We start from the raw sequence: 17,730 nt of genomic DNA, 5'->3' as shown, positions 1-17,730 counted from the left end.
TGTGTGTGTGTGTGTGTGTGTGTGTGTGTGTGTGTGTGTGTGTGTGTGTGTGTGTGTGTGTGTGTGTGTGTGTGTGTGTGTGTGTGTGTGTGTGTGTGTGTGTGTGTGTGTGTGTGTGTGTTCGTTCATGCCTGGGCATGTATTGTTGTTGTGTGTTTGTGTTGGTGATCTTCTGCTCCCGTCTGTGTGTTTAACTCCATTTAAAGCGAGGCAGTTCTTTGCTGTAATGATTGCTTACTGCTGTAGGAGCGCTAAATAGTCCCTGAGGACTGGGTTTGCTGTGGCCTCTCTCTCTCTCTCTCTCTCTCTCTCTCTCTCTCTCTCTCTCTCTCTCTCTCTCTCTCTCTCTCTCTCTCTCTCTCTCTCTCTCTCTCGGAAAAAGGCTTATGCGTCACACGCGGTGCAAGAAGAGCAGAGGTGGCTTCTGATATCCTGACACCTTCATAGCCAAGGCTGCCGTCATCCATTGCGTTCGCAGTAATTGTGCTATGAATCTCTCACTTTTGCCTTCTTTTCTACACCTCTGTTTACACCCATCCTCCACCCATTTGACTTTTTTGACACTATATGGAAAGAGAATATAAGGTCAGATGGCTGCTTTCACCCCATCCCAGCTGCTCTAATCACTTTTAAGTCACTGGTGGTAAGTAGTTAGACACTAAATCATGGTCACTAAAGTAAACCAGTATATATTTATATATATACACAACCAAATGCAGGTACCAGTCGGATACTGGTTTGTAAATATATATTATTTTGTATTACTTTTTTTATTTACGCTTAACAACTTCTACATTGCTTATTTTATTTGTAATTTATTACTTATTTTAAAATATTATATTAGTTTGACTTGTTTTACTTAGAGGAAATAAAGTCGAACGGTGCATTTGATTTCATTTTGAAGATAGCAGAAAAAAAAAGTCAAAGAGCATTTAGAAAAAGAAAGAAAAGAGAGTATATAAAGCAAGACACTACAAGTGGCCTAGTATGAAGCTCATAAATAATCCCGAGGCAATTATGCATGTCCACTTAGAGCTTCACTTTTGTGTCTTAGTGAGAGGAGAAAAAGAAAACGAGAAATGCAACAAAAAGGAGGAGGAGAGAGAGAGAGAAAGTCCCCAATTTGACAGCTTTTGGGCTTGTTTTTCATTTTTTATTCATTAGATAAGTAAAAGCAAATACAAGGAAGGCAGGGGGTGTTGTGCTGTGATTTATGTTTACTTCTCTGAGAGAATGCAGGATTTATTTGCAACCAAGGCTTTACGCTACACACCGCAAAGCTTTGCATTACTGAGAGAGAGAGTGAGGGAGGAGGTGTAATGTAATAAAGAGGGACATATTCTTTCTTTTCTCTATGTCTGTCTCCTTCCCCGTGTTGTCAAATAAATGTTCTCTTTTTATCGTCACTATCATAATGACCGGAGGCAGCTTATTGCAGCTGTTTATTGCTTTCATATGTGTAATTATGCAGTGATGGGAGAGCGAGTGTGTGTTTGTGATGTGTAATCTGCCTCTCTAATGGATTAGGCCCAACTTTAATGAGCTCATCACGCACACACACTGATACACACGCTTAGAGAAACACTTGGATCAGGGGAGAGGGAGCGAGAGGTTGGGGCTGGTACTAAAAAAGGTAGAAAAGGTTGGAAGTATAGTTTAACAATTGACAGTTAATGTTACCAGTTGGAGGATTACTTACAAATTGTAGTCCATTACTGAATACAGATTACATGAGGAAAAAAATATCACGTAATCTATTACATTTTAGGATTACTTTTAGCCTTGACCTGTTTATCACATAGATTTGAATAGGATGATATTTTAGTATATGTAATTCCACAAAACTGGAAGACTTTCTGAAGCAATAGGTTGTTTTAGAAAGGACAGTTTAAAAGATAAAACAGAAGAAATAGTGAGAATCAATAAAGTATGAACAATTTACTGTCATATTGTGAATATTAAGTAATCATGTGATCAATAAAAATGTAACTGTAGTCTGATTATGAGTGTTTTAAAACTTTATATAAACTAATTATGTAATCCAGATTACATATTATCAGTTTATAATGTAATATTTACATGTTGGTCAAAAAAAAATGTATACATTGAATTGATTAACCATATAATTGTGCATAGTGAGGTTTAAACAATAAATATGCTTATTAGCTTAATATGCTTGTATGTGTTGTATGTGTTGCAAGACTTTTATTTTCTCTGATAGCATCAGCAATACATTAGGTTGAGGTCTGTAACAGCACAAACGAAGTGTTTCCAAGTCGAGCTTATATATTATCATGTCACTGGATACAAATTAAATAGGCATTATTCACTTTCAGACAGCCTCCCAGGCAAAGGTGAAAGATCTCTTGTTTCAAATTCAGTTTCAGCTTTATTCCCATTAGAACAGGTCTCACCTCAAGTTCCTGTTGCACTTTATAAATAGGGAAAATAAAGCGATTACTTTACTGCATGGGGAAAATGAGGGGTAAGCACAAGAACAATATTAAAGAAACTTTAAAGAAAAAAACTCATTTCTAAACATAAGAACAATGTGAAACTGATATGACATTACTTACAGACTAAATATCTTTTTGCATGGTGAAAAACAAAAAAAAATGTTTTCGTAACCTTTTTTATCGATGTAACCCAGGCCTCATGAGCAGGGATAAATAATAATAACAACCAATAATGTCAAAGCCTAACATATTTCATAATCCATTCAAATCCTGAGGCGTAAAATCCTGCCCTACATTATTTCCCAACAAATATTCTGTGAAATGTCACTTTATAAAAAAAATAAATCAGTTGGGAATGCGGTTTTGTGTCATTTTAATGACATTCAAACTGAAAGAAAAAAAATGACACAGATACTGACTAAAGAAACGGAACTAAAAAGATTAGAGGAAAAACCCTTGAATGTCAATATTTCACGGGCAGATGGCAGATTCATGTCTTTTTTGGGTTCGATTAACTGATATCTTTCATTGCATGACATTACATTTAAGTTCCTAGTAGTCATTTTTACAATAAAGTGCACAAACGACGTCTTTAATTAGCCAGGTGTGTCAGAATGCACCTGCTATTGCAAAAGTTTCTGTGCGGATTCACACCGGAGCGGGCCCTGAAAGAGCACTTTCCTGTCTCCCCCCTCCGGTAAAGTTGTCTCATTTTCATTTGACACAATTTATAGATGTGCCTCCAAAGCATGCGCTATTTTACACCCCTGGATCATTAAATGAAACCCTTCGGAAGCTCTCGAGGTGCAAAGCACTTTTGCGGGAGGTGTAAAACGCGCAGGGTTTTTACGGGCGTCCCGGGCGCCGGGAGATGAGGAGGAGGACGGTGGCAGGGGTTTAAAGAGGCAGCCAGCCGTGTCGTTTGGGAAGGTTACAAGGAGCCACGGGACTCCGGCGCTTTAAAGACTTACCTCAGGACATGCTGCAGTGAGGGAGGGAGAGAGAGGGAAGGAAAATGAGTGTGAGTTATGGGCACTGTGGTGGTTTAATAATTCAGTGAAATCCAAATTTGAGCAGATGCCCCTGGTGCTCTGGGTAAAATAAGGCCGTGCTGAATGGGAAAGAAAGGTTTCTGGAAGAAGCAGGAAGTAACATTTGGAGAGTGCCAAGTGGAAATTGTGCTTGAGTGGAGGTCGCTGGGTTGCTGTGCATGTTCCCAACAGATTGCTTTCCTCATTGAAGAGATGTGTGTGTTAGTGGGTGTTTAGAACTTCTCTTAAGTGCTGTGTATTAAAAAAAATAGCTATATAGCTATTTAAATGTTCAATATGTATAAGGATAATGGTCACGCTTTAGTTTAGAGTCCAATTATCAGTATTAACATCTATTGCCTGCAACGTTTGCCTCAATAATCTCCTAATAACTGTTTATAAGTAGTTAGTAAGGTAGTTGTGAAGTTTAGGTAGGTTTAAGGCATGTAGATTATGGTCATGGAGAATAAGGCATTAATATGTACTTTATAAGTACTAATATCCAGCCAATAGTAATATGAATGCTAATAAGCAACTAGTTAAAAGTGAGAATTGGATCTTGTTAGCAGGATCATTCACAGCTAGCTGTGCATTAAACAAATGTAATGCACGACGTGGAGTGCATTATAATCATTTAAATCATTTAAAGCACAGCTATCCGTGCAGGTGTATTGTATTGTCATTTAAAAGTTGTTGTTGCAGCCCTCAACTGATGTTGATGTTGATATGTTGGGCCCTATCTTGCACCCAGCGCAATTGACTTTGTACACCGACGCATGTGTCATTCCTATTTTGCACCCGCGCATAGAGTGCTTTTCCCTCCACAGAAGCACGTCGCTAAACTAGTGAATGAACTTGCGCTCCTTGGCCGGTTCAGCGCAAAAAGGAGGCGTGTTCCGGCGCAAACAATCCCTGGTGCTATTTTGCTGTTCCATTAAACAGTTGCGCCACTGACCAGAAAAAGGGCGCATGCTTGACCATTATGTAGCGTGCACAACGCGCATAAACTTTGCTCATGTAATCTACACAGATGCAACAGTTATTTTTGCAAATCATAAATTGTTACACTAAAATGTAACAATGACAAATTGTTTTTTTCCGTCAAGAACCAGGAAAAAAAATCAACTGAAAAACTGAAAAAACTGTTTAATCCACGCCTGTTTAACCAACGCTATTTTGGGTGGGTTTCTGCCATCCCCATACAACACAACTTCTCTGTCTTTCACTGCTCTTACAAGAACATCAGTCACGTCGGCTGTGAACCGCTCCTGGCGTGCGCCTGGTAAATACGCCATAATAATAGCAATCCATAATGGAACTTGCGCACCTGCTTTTAAAGGGAATGTTGGATGATGCTCTGATTGGTTTATTCATGTTACGCCCAAACCACACCTATGAATAATGAAGCTACTTCAGACCAACCCATTTCAGATTTGCGCCAGGCGCAAAAGCCATTTATCCCGCCGGGAAAATAGCAACAGCGCCCGCCCACAAAGTTACTTGGCCTTCGCGCTTTGACACTTGCATTTCAGATCGTTAAAATAGGGCCCGTTGTGTTTTGGCCTGAAGCTCCGCCCTCCACCTATCTACCAATCACGAAGTCAGTAGTGTTTCAGTAGTGCATCCGGGTTGCCAGATCTGCTCTAGTTACCGCAGCTGCAGCTACAAACGTTCCTGTGGATCCTGCAGCCTATCTGGCAACCTTGAGTCAGGACGGGGGGGAGGGTTTGAGAGGGGATACTGACTGCAGTACCAGTTTTGGCCACAATCTTACATACACTTCCTTACAACTGAAATATGTAAATAAAAGAAGCTTAAGAAATTAGACATTCAAATCAGAATTGTCGAATCTCTCTATGGTCGACTGATAGTCGAATCATCTATGTGTATGTGAATGGGTTGGGAGGGACACGACACTAGTCAGCAGGAGGGTAAAACTATTTTTATTTTCCTTTACACACTGCACACAGCAACAACTTTTAATAAAGTGATCAAAACTGCCTGCCAACTGACAGACGCACTGACAATGGCTTTCATATTTAGGTTTAAATAATGTTTAAATAATGTTATGTGGTGGATAAACATTAATAAACCGTTTTTTCATAACATGTTTAAGCCGCGAGAGGAAAGAGGAAAAGAACACTTTGAGTGCGTTTACATGCCCGTTCTTAAGCCGATTGTGCCTAAAAGGGGTGAAGGACGCAAAGCTCAGTCAGGTGGCGGATCTCACACCGCCACCTGACGCGAAAATTATATATATAAATTATATATAAATTCAATATAAAACCTTGAAAAAGCGCTGTGGTGCGGCAGGATTTTAAATAACTTCCTGAGTGGCCGCAGACAGGTGCCGAATGCTGCCGCCGGTGTGTGTGTGCATGTGTTCACTCATTGAATGTGTTCGAATTTTAAAGGCAAGGCGTGGCGCCCCTAAAGGTTTCGTACACCAGACACTCAGCTCAGCGCCTCAACACCGTGAGATCTGTGGCCGAATCCAGCTCCGCATATCGATGCATCGAATCTTCGACTATTCGGGGTCACCCCTAATATATACATATGTAAATACAAAATTACGTTTTTATTTTAATATATACAAATATGAAATATCTATTTCTGTATAATGTTTTATATATTTAATTTTAAACTCTTAGTTTATTGCATTTACCTTTATTCCTTTAGCAGACACATTCATCCAAAGTTTATTTAAAGGTTTATATATTTTTTTAAATCCCCATTTTCTCTGGACTTTTTGGACCCTGCTGTATTGAAACCTTGTCATTGTTAGAGAGTTCTGCTACTCTGCGGTGTACTCTCTGCTAGACAGCAGATTTATAATTTATCTTTATGTTTTTATTTAGTATTTGTTTGCTGGCTCTCGTGTCTTGAATGACTCTCAATGCAATCTGAGCCCGGCACAACAAAGGCAGGGTAGCTCATCCTTCAAGAATTACCTCCTCCTTCACAAACCCAGAAAGAACACGCTCATCCCTTTGTGGAGAAATGAAAGGAATATTATTGTTCCTACTGTGAGAATGAACTTTAAAAGATTTTCTGCCTTAGTTTGTTGAAAAGTTTGCTCTCTTCTCTTGCTGCATGACTGCAATTTAAAAGCCTGCCTTTTTAAAAGCTCACTGTAACAGTATTTTAATACAGCCCAGCCTTTAGTATTTGAATATAAAGGCTGTGATATCCCTCACGCTTCTTTTTCTCCGAGAAAGGAGAGGAGAGGAAAAGTGATAGATTATTCATTGCATGCTTTCCATTCATCAAAACACTGCCAGAAAGGGTCAGATATTTTACATAACCAAAGTTGGTTTTGCTATTTCTATTTTCCCCTCGCTTATTTTGTAGCGTCAGGTACAAGCATCATAAACACTAGTTGCCTTAAAGGGATAGTTCACCCAAAAATGCTAATTCTGTCATCATTTACTCACCCTTCTGTTGTTCCAAACCTGTCTTCCTTTCTTCTGTGGAATACAAAAGCAGATATTTTTGAAATCCTCATCCGTACATGACGTTCGGTGTTGGTTGGACAGCGGGCTGCTAATGCTAACCATAACATTACAGGTTAAAAGCCAAAACATGCTAAGACTTTATCTTTCTAAACCATACAGAGATCATCTATATTACCGTATGTGTGTTTGAATATCAGAAGCAGTGATATTATGCAGATTTAGACATGCAGGTGGTGTGTAACAGCTCATCACAGATTTCTGGAGCGCTTTAGAATGGGCTAACAGGAGGAAAAAAGAACCCCCGTGGTGGAAGATACTCCCTCAGTGCAGACGTGACACCCACTCGTACGTTTCTGTGGCCGTTTACCCCAGCGTGTGTGTGTGTGTGGTGCCAGTGAGTTACATCACCATAAGGCCGTGCCATGCTGTGGCTCAGTGGCGGAGATACGGACGGCAGGGTCTGTGCAGATGGAGACAGAAGGTTTCTGGTGAGGTGAGGTATACAGAGAGATAAAAGTGTTTTTGTGCTGCTATATTTATAAAGAAGGGTAATTTTGTGGAATTATGGGTGATTTTGTGCGCATGTGAGTGGATTTGCGTCCTTGTATTTGTCCGTGTTTGCGCGTATGTGTGCGGGAGGCCTTTTCTGCTTCTGCTTTTCTGTTCCTTTGTGTAAAAGGTTTTGCCCTCTTGGAATATGTGATGTGGAGCTCAGGGAGGCTGTCCTGCTCAATGCTGCCATCTAGCTGTGGCGGATGAAAGCCCTCCAGGGGCCTCTGAAATCGCAGTTCGGAAGTAATGTGGAAGCCTGTGGCGCAGCACAATGACAAATGTCTCCAAATGCCACATTATGTTTCATTCAGCTCAGTTTTATGACATGCCATCACGTTCAGTTTTAATGTGCACAAGATCTCATTCCACATGTGCACGTCAGATTCACCCTGGGAGTGCGAGTGCATTTCACTCTGTCGGGATGCACAAATGCCATGTGTGTGTGAGAAACGCTCTCCAGATATGAATAGTTTTAAAACGCTTTTTGGAATATTTTGATTATCATGGCAATGTATTTTTGTTAGTATTTTTTAAAGGATTGTACAAATACCACATATTATCAATATATGTAATAATATTTAACAATATTATTAGTAAATATTAACATTAAATATATCTTTTGTAAAATAACTTTATAAAACGTTGATTAATTTAGAATTAGCATATATAATTTTTCATTAGTAAAATAATTTCTGGCTGTATGGATGAAAAAATAATCACATTATTAATATTTAATATGCATAAAAATAATATTTTAATAGAAAAACAATTTTTTCATTAAACCATTTTTAATTAGCATATTTAGATTTGTATTTGTAATAAGATCTCAATGACTGTATGTACATGTACAAATAATCACATATGAATTATATATTTATAATATTAAATATAAATAAAAAATGTAATCAAATAAATGATTCATTTTTAATTAACATATTTATTTAAGAATCTAAAAATCAACACATTAGTAATATTTGTATTAATTTATACATATAAAATATATATTAATATAATATTATAATATTATATTATAAAATAGTATTAATATTTTACTTAGTGCTGTTGATTAATCAATTAATGGCATCCTAAATAAAAGTTTGTGCTTACATAAAATATGTGTGCTGTGTATAATTATTATGTATAAATAAATACACACACATGTATGTATATATTTAAGTAATATTTGCATGTGTATACTGTATATTTATATAATTTATATTATATATAAATGTTATTTTAAATACACAAAGTTTTTTACTAGACTTTTTTAATATATATATATATATATATATATATATATATATATATATATATAAATAAGTTTATATATATATATATAAAGTCTAGTAAAAAACTTTGTGTATTTAAAATTATATTTTTACATAATATAAATTATAAAAATATACAGTATACACATGCAAATATTACTAAAAGTATATATATATATATATATATATATATATATATATATATATATATATATATATATATATATATATATATATATATATATATATATATATACTTTAAGTAATATTTGTAAGTATGCAAGTATATATATATATGCAAGTATATATATATATATATGCAAAACACATGCAAGTATATATATATATATATATATATATATATACTTGCATGTGTTTATTTATAAATACATAATAATTATACACAGTACACACACATTCATTAATTTTACAGCACTCATTTTAATAGAATAGGATCATATTTTAATACTTTTTGTACAAGTATTTCGATGACTATGAAAAATCATCACATTAAATCATATTTTTAAAGAGTTTAAGATTTTGTTTAAGTTTAATTATTTAATTTTGAATTAACATATTTAAGTTGCATAAGCTTTCTTGCATCTTTGTGTGTGTGTGTGTGTGTGTGTGTGTGTGTGTGTGTGTGTGTGTGTGTGTGTGTGTGTGTGTCCGTGCGTGCGTGCGTGCGTGCGTGTGTGTGTGTGTGTCCGTGCGTGTGTGTGTGTGTCCTTGTTTATATTTCATTGTGGGGACCAAATGTCCCCATAAGGATAGTAAAACCTGAGATCACCTACATTGTGGGGAAACAAGCGGTATGTAAAAATGCAGAATGTTTCCTGTGATGGATAGGTTTAGGGGCAGGGGCAGTGTAGGGGGATTGTGTGTGTGTGTGTGTGTGTGTGTGTGTGTGTGTGTGTGTGTGTGTGTGTGTGTGTGTGTGTGTGTGTGTGTGTGTGTGTGTGTGTGTGTGTGTGTGTGTGTGTGTGTGTGTGTGTGTGTGTGTGTGTGTGTGTGTGTGTGTGTTTGAGAGAGAGAGAGAGAGAGAGAGAGAGAGAGAGAGAGAGAGAGAGAAACGCTCTCGTATGTGTGCGATGAGAGTTAGGGGAACACAATTAGCACACATAGCAGAGTCCATTTGTGCCATTGGGAGAGAAACATTAAAATGTATGTGAGTAGAGGCCTGCTGGGATACCGAGACTGTGTAGGTGTGTGTGTGTGTGGCAGTGACCTTGCTCTGCTCCCCGATCTATGTCCAAATCTACCTCGCTTTCTCCCTCTCTCTCTTTTCACTATTCCCTCCGCCCTCACTATCAGCAGCCATGGTAAAATAAATAATGCATCAAAACACATTAAAAACATTAGCTGGGCTTTACTGCCAATAAAAGAGGAGGGTGCTGGGGATGGAGGAAAATAAGGAGTGAGTGATCAGGTCTGAAAAACGAAGTGAACTTTATGAAGTGAGAAACCCCAGAGCTGTTCATCTGGACCTGAGCCAGGACGCCACAGGTGCGCTGACCAGGTGCACTGTGGGTATTTTACGTCGTAAATGATTCCAGTAAAATATGCAGTTGGAAGATGACTTTAATAAACATAATTGGTGTTTAAATTGGCATTGCAGGCTATTTAATTAGTTTATCGTTGATATGCAAAAGCAAGGGTATATCACAGTTTCAACTAAAATATTCATACGTTTTCAGCATTCATAATCAGCATATGATTTCTAAAGGATCATGCCACTGTTGCCTTACAATTTTGAGTTCATTGAAATAAAAATAAAAAATAGTTAATACAATTAATATTTTTGATAATCAACAACCTTTATTAAAATATAATTATAAAGATTTTGTAAGCATATTGGGTAATTGTGTGTGTTTGATTTGTGACGACAGAGAAACTTGCCAAATGGTGCTATTTTCATGATTTATCACATTTTTTATGTGGTTCAGATACAATAATATTTTGAGTTTCTATTTATTAAACAAATTTCTTTAGTTTATTTATTTTATTTAAATAAACTTTAAAATGTATATTATTTAAGGCAACCACTTACTTTTTTAAGTTAAACCAACAAAAACAATACAGTGTGTGACACTGATGACCGGAGTAATGATGATGAAAATTAAGCTTTGACATCACAGATTTAAAAAAATAATAATAATAATCTGCTTATTGTTATCAAATGTTAACTTTTAATAATGTTAAGCAATGTGGTGTAAAAATATACAATATGTTAGCAAACTTTTTTATTTAAAACAGCAGTTGGAAAAAAATAAAGGTCACAATGATTATTCAAAAATAGGATGACAAATAATGGACTAAATGAATCATGGTCACATGGCTTGGTGTATTCCTTTTTTTATTAAGGAATATTTTATTCTGCGATTCGATTAATTTGTGCTGTATGGCACTATTATGCTTCCCCAATTTTTGGCTTTTAGCAGCCAAAGAGATTTTTTTTGTTTCAGTGCTGCAGACAGAAGCGAGAGGAGGCACAGTAAAGTACAGGAGCTAAACGTCACGACTCATTTTCAGCATAAGGGGCGCGTGAAGCAGATAGCAAGTAAACCGCTGCGGATGAGCGATAGAGAAGTGGAGTGTGTGTCTTATTTTCAGGGGCAGAGTCCTGTGCCTCCCCAGAGACCGCTGACGCCGTGTGCGACTGTCTGTATCGCCTATGCCAGGATCCGCCGCTGTGCACGGGTCCGCTCCTCTCCTCTCGTCTCCTTCCTGCTGGCAGCGTGACAATTGGCATTATTAAAAATTGATTGCCGCAGACCGTTCCATGGCTTACATGTATTATTGAGCCAGAGTCAGTCGGGAATCTGCCACGAGCGAAGGAAGCAGAACGAAACACTTCATGATTGTGAACGTCTTTTAGTGAGAGCTCACACACACACAAATACACACATTTGCATTCAGGTGCCATTCATACACATAAACACAGATGTATGCAAATGTGATCATATAAATGAGGTGTATTGTAGCATGCGTTTCTTTTAATATTTCGTTCTGTTTTGCTCTGTCTCTCTGACTTTTACTGTGGTAAATGAGTCATTCTATTATGGTTTAATATGGTAAAAAAAAGAAGCTTTTTTAATGCTTTGCATTATTCTCTCAGATAAAGAATATTTTTATATTGTTAATGAATTGCTTCACTTATCTCAAGCTAAATAATATTCTGAGATATTCTGTTGCGAGAAACAATTTAAACCAAAATTGCTCACCTGTTATGAGGATGGTTATGGCCTTCTATTTTTTAAGCATTCAAACTACTTTTCTATAAATAGTAGTTGAGCATAACTGAGAATCTTTTTCATGTTCCATGTTATGCTTGAGAAATTGTGTCAAGCACAAAAGAACAACAATTTATGAATATTAAATGAGCGTAGAACTTTACAACTTTGAACTTGGCTCCTCAAAACTCAAATGATGTTTTATAATGAATTATTTGGAGGCAAATGGCCGTAAAATGGAAAAATCTAAATTCACGAAGAGAACATTTAATTTATTCAATTATTAAAAATGAATAAATGTAATTATTATTGCAAATCATATTTTTAATAGAAAAAGTTTGATTCGTTTTGAACATATTTAAGCTCGGAAAACACTAAACTACAAACACTTTTTGTGTTTAGAGCATTTCACCAAATGTTGTATGGACACAGATGACTCGTGTCCCACCATGTGAACACTTCACTTAAATAGTTTGGTGCTACAGATCTAATGTCTTCTCTTGTCTTTTTCCCTTCTTTCTGTCTGTCTTCTGTCTTTCCCCCTCCCTCGTTCTTCTCTTTGTGTTGCACAGATGAACAGGCCAATCCAGGTGAAGCCAGCTGACAGTGAGAGCAGAGGAGGTAGATTTCCACTCCTCTTTTTCCTTCTTCCTTTTCTATTCCTCTCCCCACCTTCCTGTCACTCTACATCAGTGTCACCATTACCGGTAGATGTCCCCTTCTTAAGAGTCACATATAATGACGCACCCGGTTGAGACCCGACCGTCATACAGGGCCCCAGAGGATCTTGGGTCGGCCCTCACATGCCTTACATAAGTGTTCGTCACTCCTTTTGTCTGATTATTACCCTTCACGGAGGTGCTGGAAGAACCACTTTCCCAATTCAAAGTAATATTTTTAGCATTAATATATTTAGCATTTCTGAATGAATACAACATCTATAAAAAATGAAAATAAAACAAAACATCTATGTCCTGGTGTTTCAAAGCCCCATGGCTTCCTTTTTTCTGTGTTTTGAAAACTAAACTTAGTAACTACCTTACACTGTAAAAAATTAAATTATATGTTCTATAAGTTATGACAACATATGTTTTTACATTGTTTTAACTCATCAAAATGACTTTTTTTTATTAGTTATACAAGATGTAACTCATTTTTTAAAGTTAGTTTAACATAATTTAAGTTGAAATAACTTAAACATCCAAGTCGATTGTACTGCAAACGTTCAAAATGTGCCTTTTTTTTTACAGTGTACTAACTATTAATAAGCCGTAATTTGGAAATTATTTAGGCAAAAGTTGTAGTTAATAGTGATAAATGGACCCTTAGTATTACCAAACTTTAAAATGTTTTCCTAGGATTTGATAAGAACTTAACATTGCTCTCCTATGACATCATCAGAACTTAAAAAAGTTCACCTATGACATCATAAGAACTTAAAAAGGTTCACCTATGACATCATAAGAGCTTCAATTTGACCTATGACATCATAAGAATTTTAAAAGGTTCTTCTATGACATCATAAGAACTTAAAAAAGTTCACCTGACATCATAACTTAAAAAGGTTCTCCTATGACATCATAAGAACTTATAAAAGTTTCCCTAGGATTTGATAAGAACTTAACATTGCTCTCCTATGACATCATCAGAACTTAAAAAAGTTCACCTATGACATCATAAGAACTTAAAAAGGTTCACCTATGACATCATAAGAGCTTGAATTTGACCTATGACATCATAAGAATTTTAAAAGGTTCTCCTATGACATCATAAGAACTTAAAAAAGTTCACCTGACATCATAACTTAAAAAGGTTCTCCTATGACATCATAAGAACTTATAAAAGTTTCCCTAGGATTTGATATGAACTTAACATTGTTCTCCTATGACATCATAAGAACTTAAACATTTCACCTATGACATCACACGATTTTAAAAGGTTCTCCTATGAAATCATAAGAACTTAAAAAGGTTTTCTTAGGATTTTATGAGAACTTAACATTGCTCCCCTATGACATCATAAGAACATAAAGTTCTCCTATGACATAATAAGCATTTTAAAAGATTCTCCTATGACATCATAAGAATTTAAAAAAGTTCTCCTATGACATAAGAATTTTAAAAAGTTATCCTATGACATCATAAGAACTTATAAAAGTTTTCCTAGGATTTGATAAGAACTGAACCTCTTCAGCTCTGCACCCATGGGTCCAAAATTGCATCATCATAATCTTTTTTTTAAATCTATAACTTGCGCACCACAAAACTAGACATATATGGTATCATTTGAAAGAACCTAATCTTTCTTAATAACCAAATGACTTCTGCATTTATATTACACAGAAGATGTCCAGATCAAAACATGTGATGCAGACAAATACTCTTATTATTGCTAGTTTTGATTGTTGATATTAGCCACGATTTTTGATGATGTCATCACATATTGCATCATGCGACAGAAAAGCCGAGAATCTCAGCTCTTTATAGACATGTGGATCATGATTCTAGACCAATCAGAGCCCAAGATCTCCCTTTACAAAGTTGAAGAGGCGGAGTATTCTTTTCGATTTCTTAGTGGCCAGTTTATGTCAATGCAGATGAGTAGGAGTTATTAGACACTTTGGTCAGATAAATCTCAATAACTTTTATTTGCAAGGAGATATCAAGAAAATTCATTTTCCCCCTGTTTAGTGCCAATTTATAGAATCAACAGAAACTTCCAAAAAGCTTGGAGACCAAAATGATTTAAAAAAATATTAGATTTTTAAATAACTAATTAATTAAAAATAAATCAAAATATATTTATATATATATATATATATATATATATATATATATATATATATATATATATATATATATATATATATATATATATATATAATTATAAGAGTTTTTTCTGTAAAATGAGACCATTTTTATCAATTTACTCCAATGTATGTGGGTAGGGTGCTCTTTTAAATTCAGATATTCCTAATTCTCAAAAAAATGCAAAATGTGCTGCAGAGCTGAAGTGGTAAACATTGCTCTCCTATGACATCATAAGAGCTTAAACATTTCACCTATGACATCACACGATTTTTAAAAGGTTCTCCTATGACATAAGAACTTAAATAGGTTCTCATAGGATTTGATCAGAACTTTACATTGTACGCCTATGACATCATAAGGATTAATAATAAGAATTGTCCCCCACTTAAAAGCGTATAAAGGTTCTCCTATGACATTATACACTGAAAAAATAGTGTATCATTTACTCTGAAACCTTTTTCATTTAGTAATATAATAAGTAATTATAATTTATGTAATTTTTGCATATTACAAAGAAATGGAAAGTAACATTACATTAAATATGACATTTTGAAGCAGGAAGTAGTATATTTTTCTAAAACATATACTCAATGTTTTTTTCTATTTACAACTTTGATAAAAAATGTATTGTAAGAACTTAAAAAGTTCCTTTATGGTATCATAACTTAAAAAGTTCTCTTATGAAATAAGAACACTCTTCTGCTACGACATCATAAGAACATAATATTTTATCACATTAGCTTAAAATATTTATAGAATTTAAAAGGCTGATTTATGTCATCAGACTTTAAAGCTTAAGATTATATAAGGATGTAAGTATATAAGTGTGTGTGTTTGTGTTCGTGGGAGTGTGAGACTGAGTTTCTCTGCATTGACTGCATGTGTGTGTGTCACTTACAGACAGAGTGGAAGTTGTTTGGTAAGAGATAGCTTGTCTTTTCCCCCTTTTTGGGTCAGGTTTTCCAGATAACCAAGATTGATCGACCCACAGAGAGAACGCGACACACACACAGTGGATTCAGAGATGGAGGCACCTCTCTTCCTTCACAGTCTCTACTTTCATTTCATGCCATGCATTCCTTCCTCTAATTGAGAGTGTCTTCCTTTACTCACTCTCGACAGATCAATTGTCTTCGTCATGATGGACAGCTGAATTTATCCCCCTGTTAGCCCTGTAAAAACGCAATATATGTCCCTGCAAAGCCCTCTGATTCCACTGGCAAAACTGATGTGCCGTCCCCGACCGATCCATTCGCTAGTCATTTAAAGTGAAACGCCGGGATGGAGAGAGAGAGAGCTAAAGGTCAAAGTGGGAAAGACAAGGAAAGGAAGTGAGAGACAGAAAGAGACTTAGAGACTTGGAGAGCTGGCAGGGGTGGTCATAAGAGTAAAATAAGGATGGATATCAGAGAGAATGAAAGGAAACAGTTGGAGACACTGGTTAGAGACCATTAAACAACGGACTCATTCTTCTAAATAGCTTTTTCTACACCGCCCCACTATTATCTGGAAATGTGTAGTGTGATTTACACGTGGGACATGATTATTAAGGTAAAATGAGTATCTCAGCTAACAAAAGAATATTTTTACATTCCCATTGAGTTATGAAAATGTTATTTCTGAGTGATCAAAATGTCCAGTTTTTTAAATGTTTTTTTTCTTGGTTATGCAGATGTTATAGGAACATACCATTTTATAATTTTGCAACCATTTTGGGAATGTTACTTTTGAGTGTGTTCAAATTAATAGTAATATTCCCAAAATGGTTGCAAAATTATGCAACACTTTATTTTAGTGTCCATGTTACATGTACTTATCATAGTAATAACAACAAATTGTGCAGAATTTGCGTAATTATTTCAGAATTGCGACTTATCTCAGAATTGCGAGTTGTAAAAAAAAATGTTCTGACTTTTTTGCTCTCTCAATTGCGAGTTATAAAGTCAAAATTATGAAATAAACTTGCAATTGCACTATAAAGTCACAATTCTGTGATATAAAGACAGAATTCTGAGATATAAACTTATCATTGCGTGTTATAAAGTCAGAATTCTAACTGGGAAAAAAAGGCAGAATTCTGACTATATCACACAATGGCGAGTCATAATCTCAAAATTATGACTTTATAACTTGCAATTATGAGAGAAAAAAAAGTCAGAATTCTGAGATAAAAAGTTGCACTTACTCTTTTAATTTTTTTATTTCGTCGTGGAAACGGGCTTCCATATAAACCTAACCCTATAGTAAGTAAATTAATATTTTACTTAATGTTACTCAGTACTTAAATATATAATTACACTGAAACAGAGACTCAAGGACCAGAATTATAAAAAGGAATGTTCCTTTAACATTTGTATTACCAAGAAAAAAAAAGGACAAAAACATGGCAAAAAAAATTGACTTTGTTCTGAAACAAGCAGTAACATTTAAAAACCATTAGACGAATGTCCAACAAACACATTTCAGGAAAAAAACATTCCATGAATGATGTATACGTTTTTAGAACATTATAAAAAGATCAGATCATTTTGAACAGAGAACATTTGTTCATAACTTTAACAGAACCTTGCCAGAACGTTTAAAGTTCTAAGAATGTTCCCTGTGATAGTCCCATGTTATTTTTTGTGTATATTTTAGGTCTCAGACTGCTGGTTTTATGTGTTGTCCAAGAGAAAGGAGGACTAACATCTTTTTTAATATATTTTAAATGTAAATTATTTGGACATTTTTTATTATTGTGTATCTTTTATTCATAAAAATCACAAGATTTAAATGTATAAAATGCACACGGTTTATACATTACTTATTTTAGCTTCATACCTTTGATTTAGCCTGTGTTTACCTGCCTGTGTAGTGTGTGTGCTCGTCTTATTCCGCATATACACACACGCAGCACACTTGTAAACATTCCCCACAGTGAGAGGC

The 17,730-nt window shown here is 35.4% G+C and overlaps 1 protein-coding gene across 9 annotated transcripts in view; it reads left to right on the top strand.

Moving 5' to 3' along the window:
- Nucleotides 1-17,730, top strand: part of celf4 (CUGBP, Elav-like family member 4) — a 108,792-nt gene that overhangs the window by 70,644 nt on the left and 20,418 nt on the right. For all 9 annotated transcript variants that reach the window (XM_067424207.1, XM_067424205.1, XM_067424201.1 and 6 more), the window contains exon 3: nucleotides 12,568-12,616. In XM_067424207.1, the coding sequence (XP_067280308.1) occupies nucleotides 12,568-12,616 (49 nt within the window). The remainder of the gene's footprint in view (nucleotides 1-12,567; nucleotides 12,617-17,730) is intronic.

Source organism: Pseudorasbora parva, chromosome 18 (genome assembly GCF_024679245.1).
Source record: "Pseudorasbora parva isolate DD20220531a chromosome 18, ASM2467924v1, whole genome shotgun sequence".
Classification (NCBI taxonomy): domain Eukaryota; kingdom Metazoa; phylum Chordata; class Actinopteri; order Cypriniformes; family Gobionidae; genus Pseudorasbora; species Pseudorasbora parva.
This window is presented reverse-complemented; position numbering and strand designations above follow the sequence as displayed.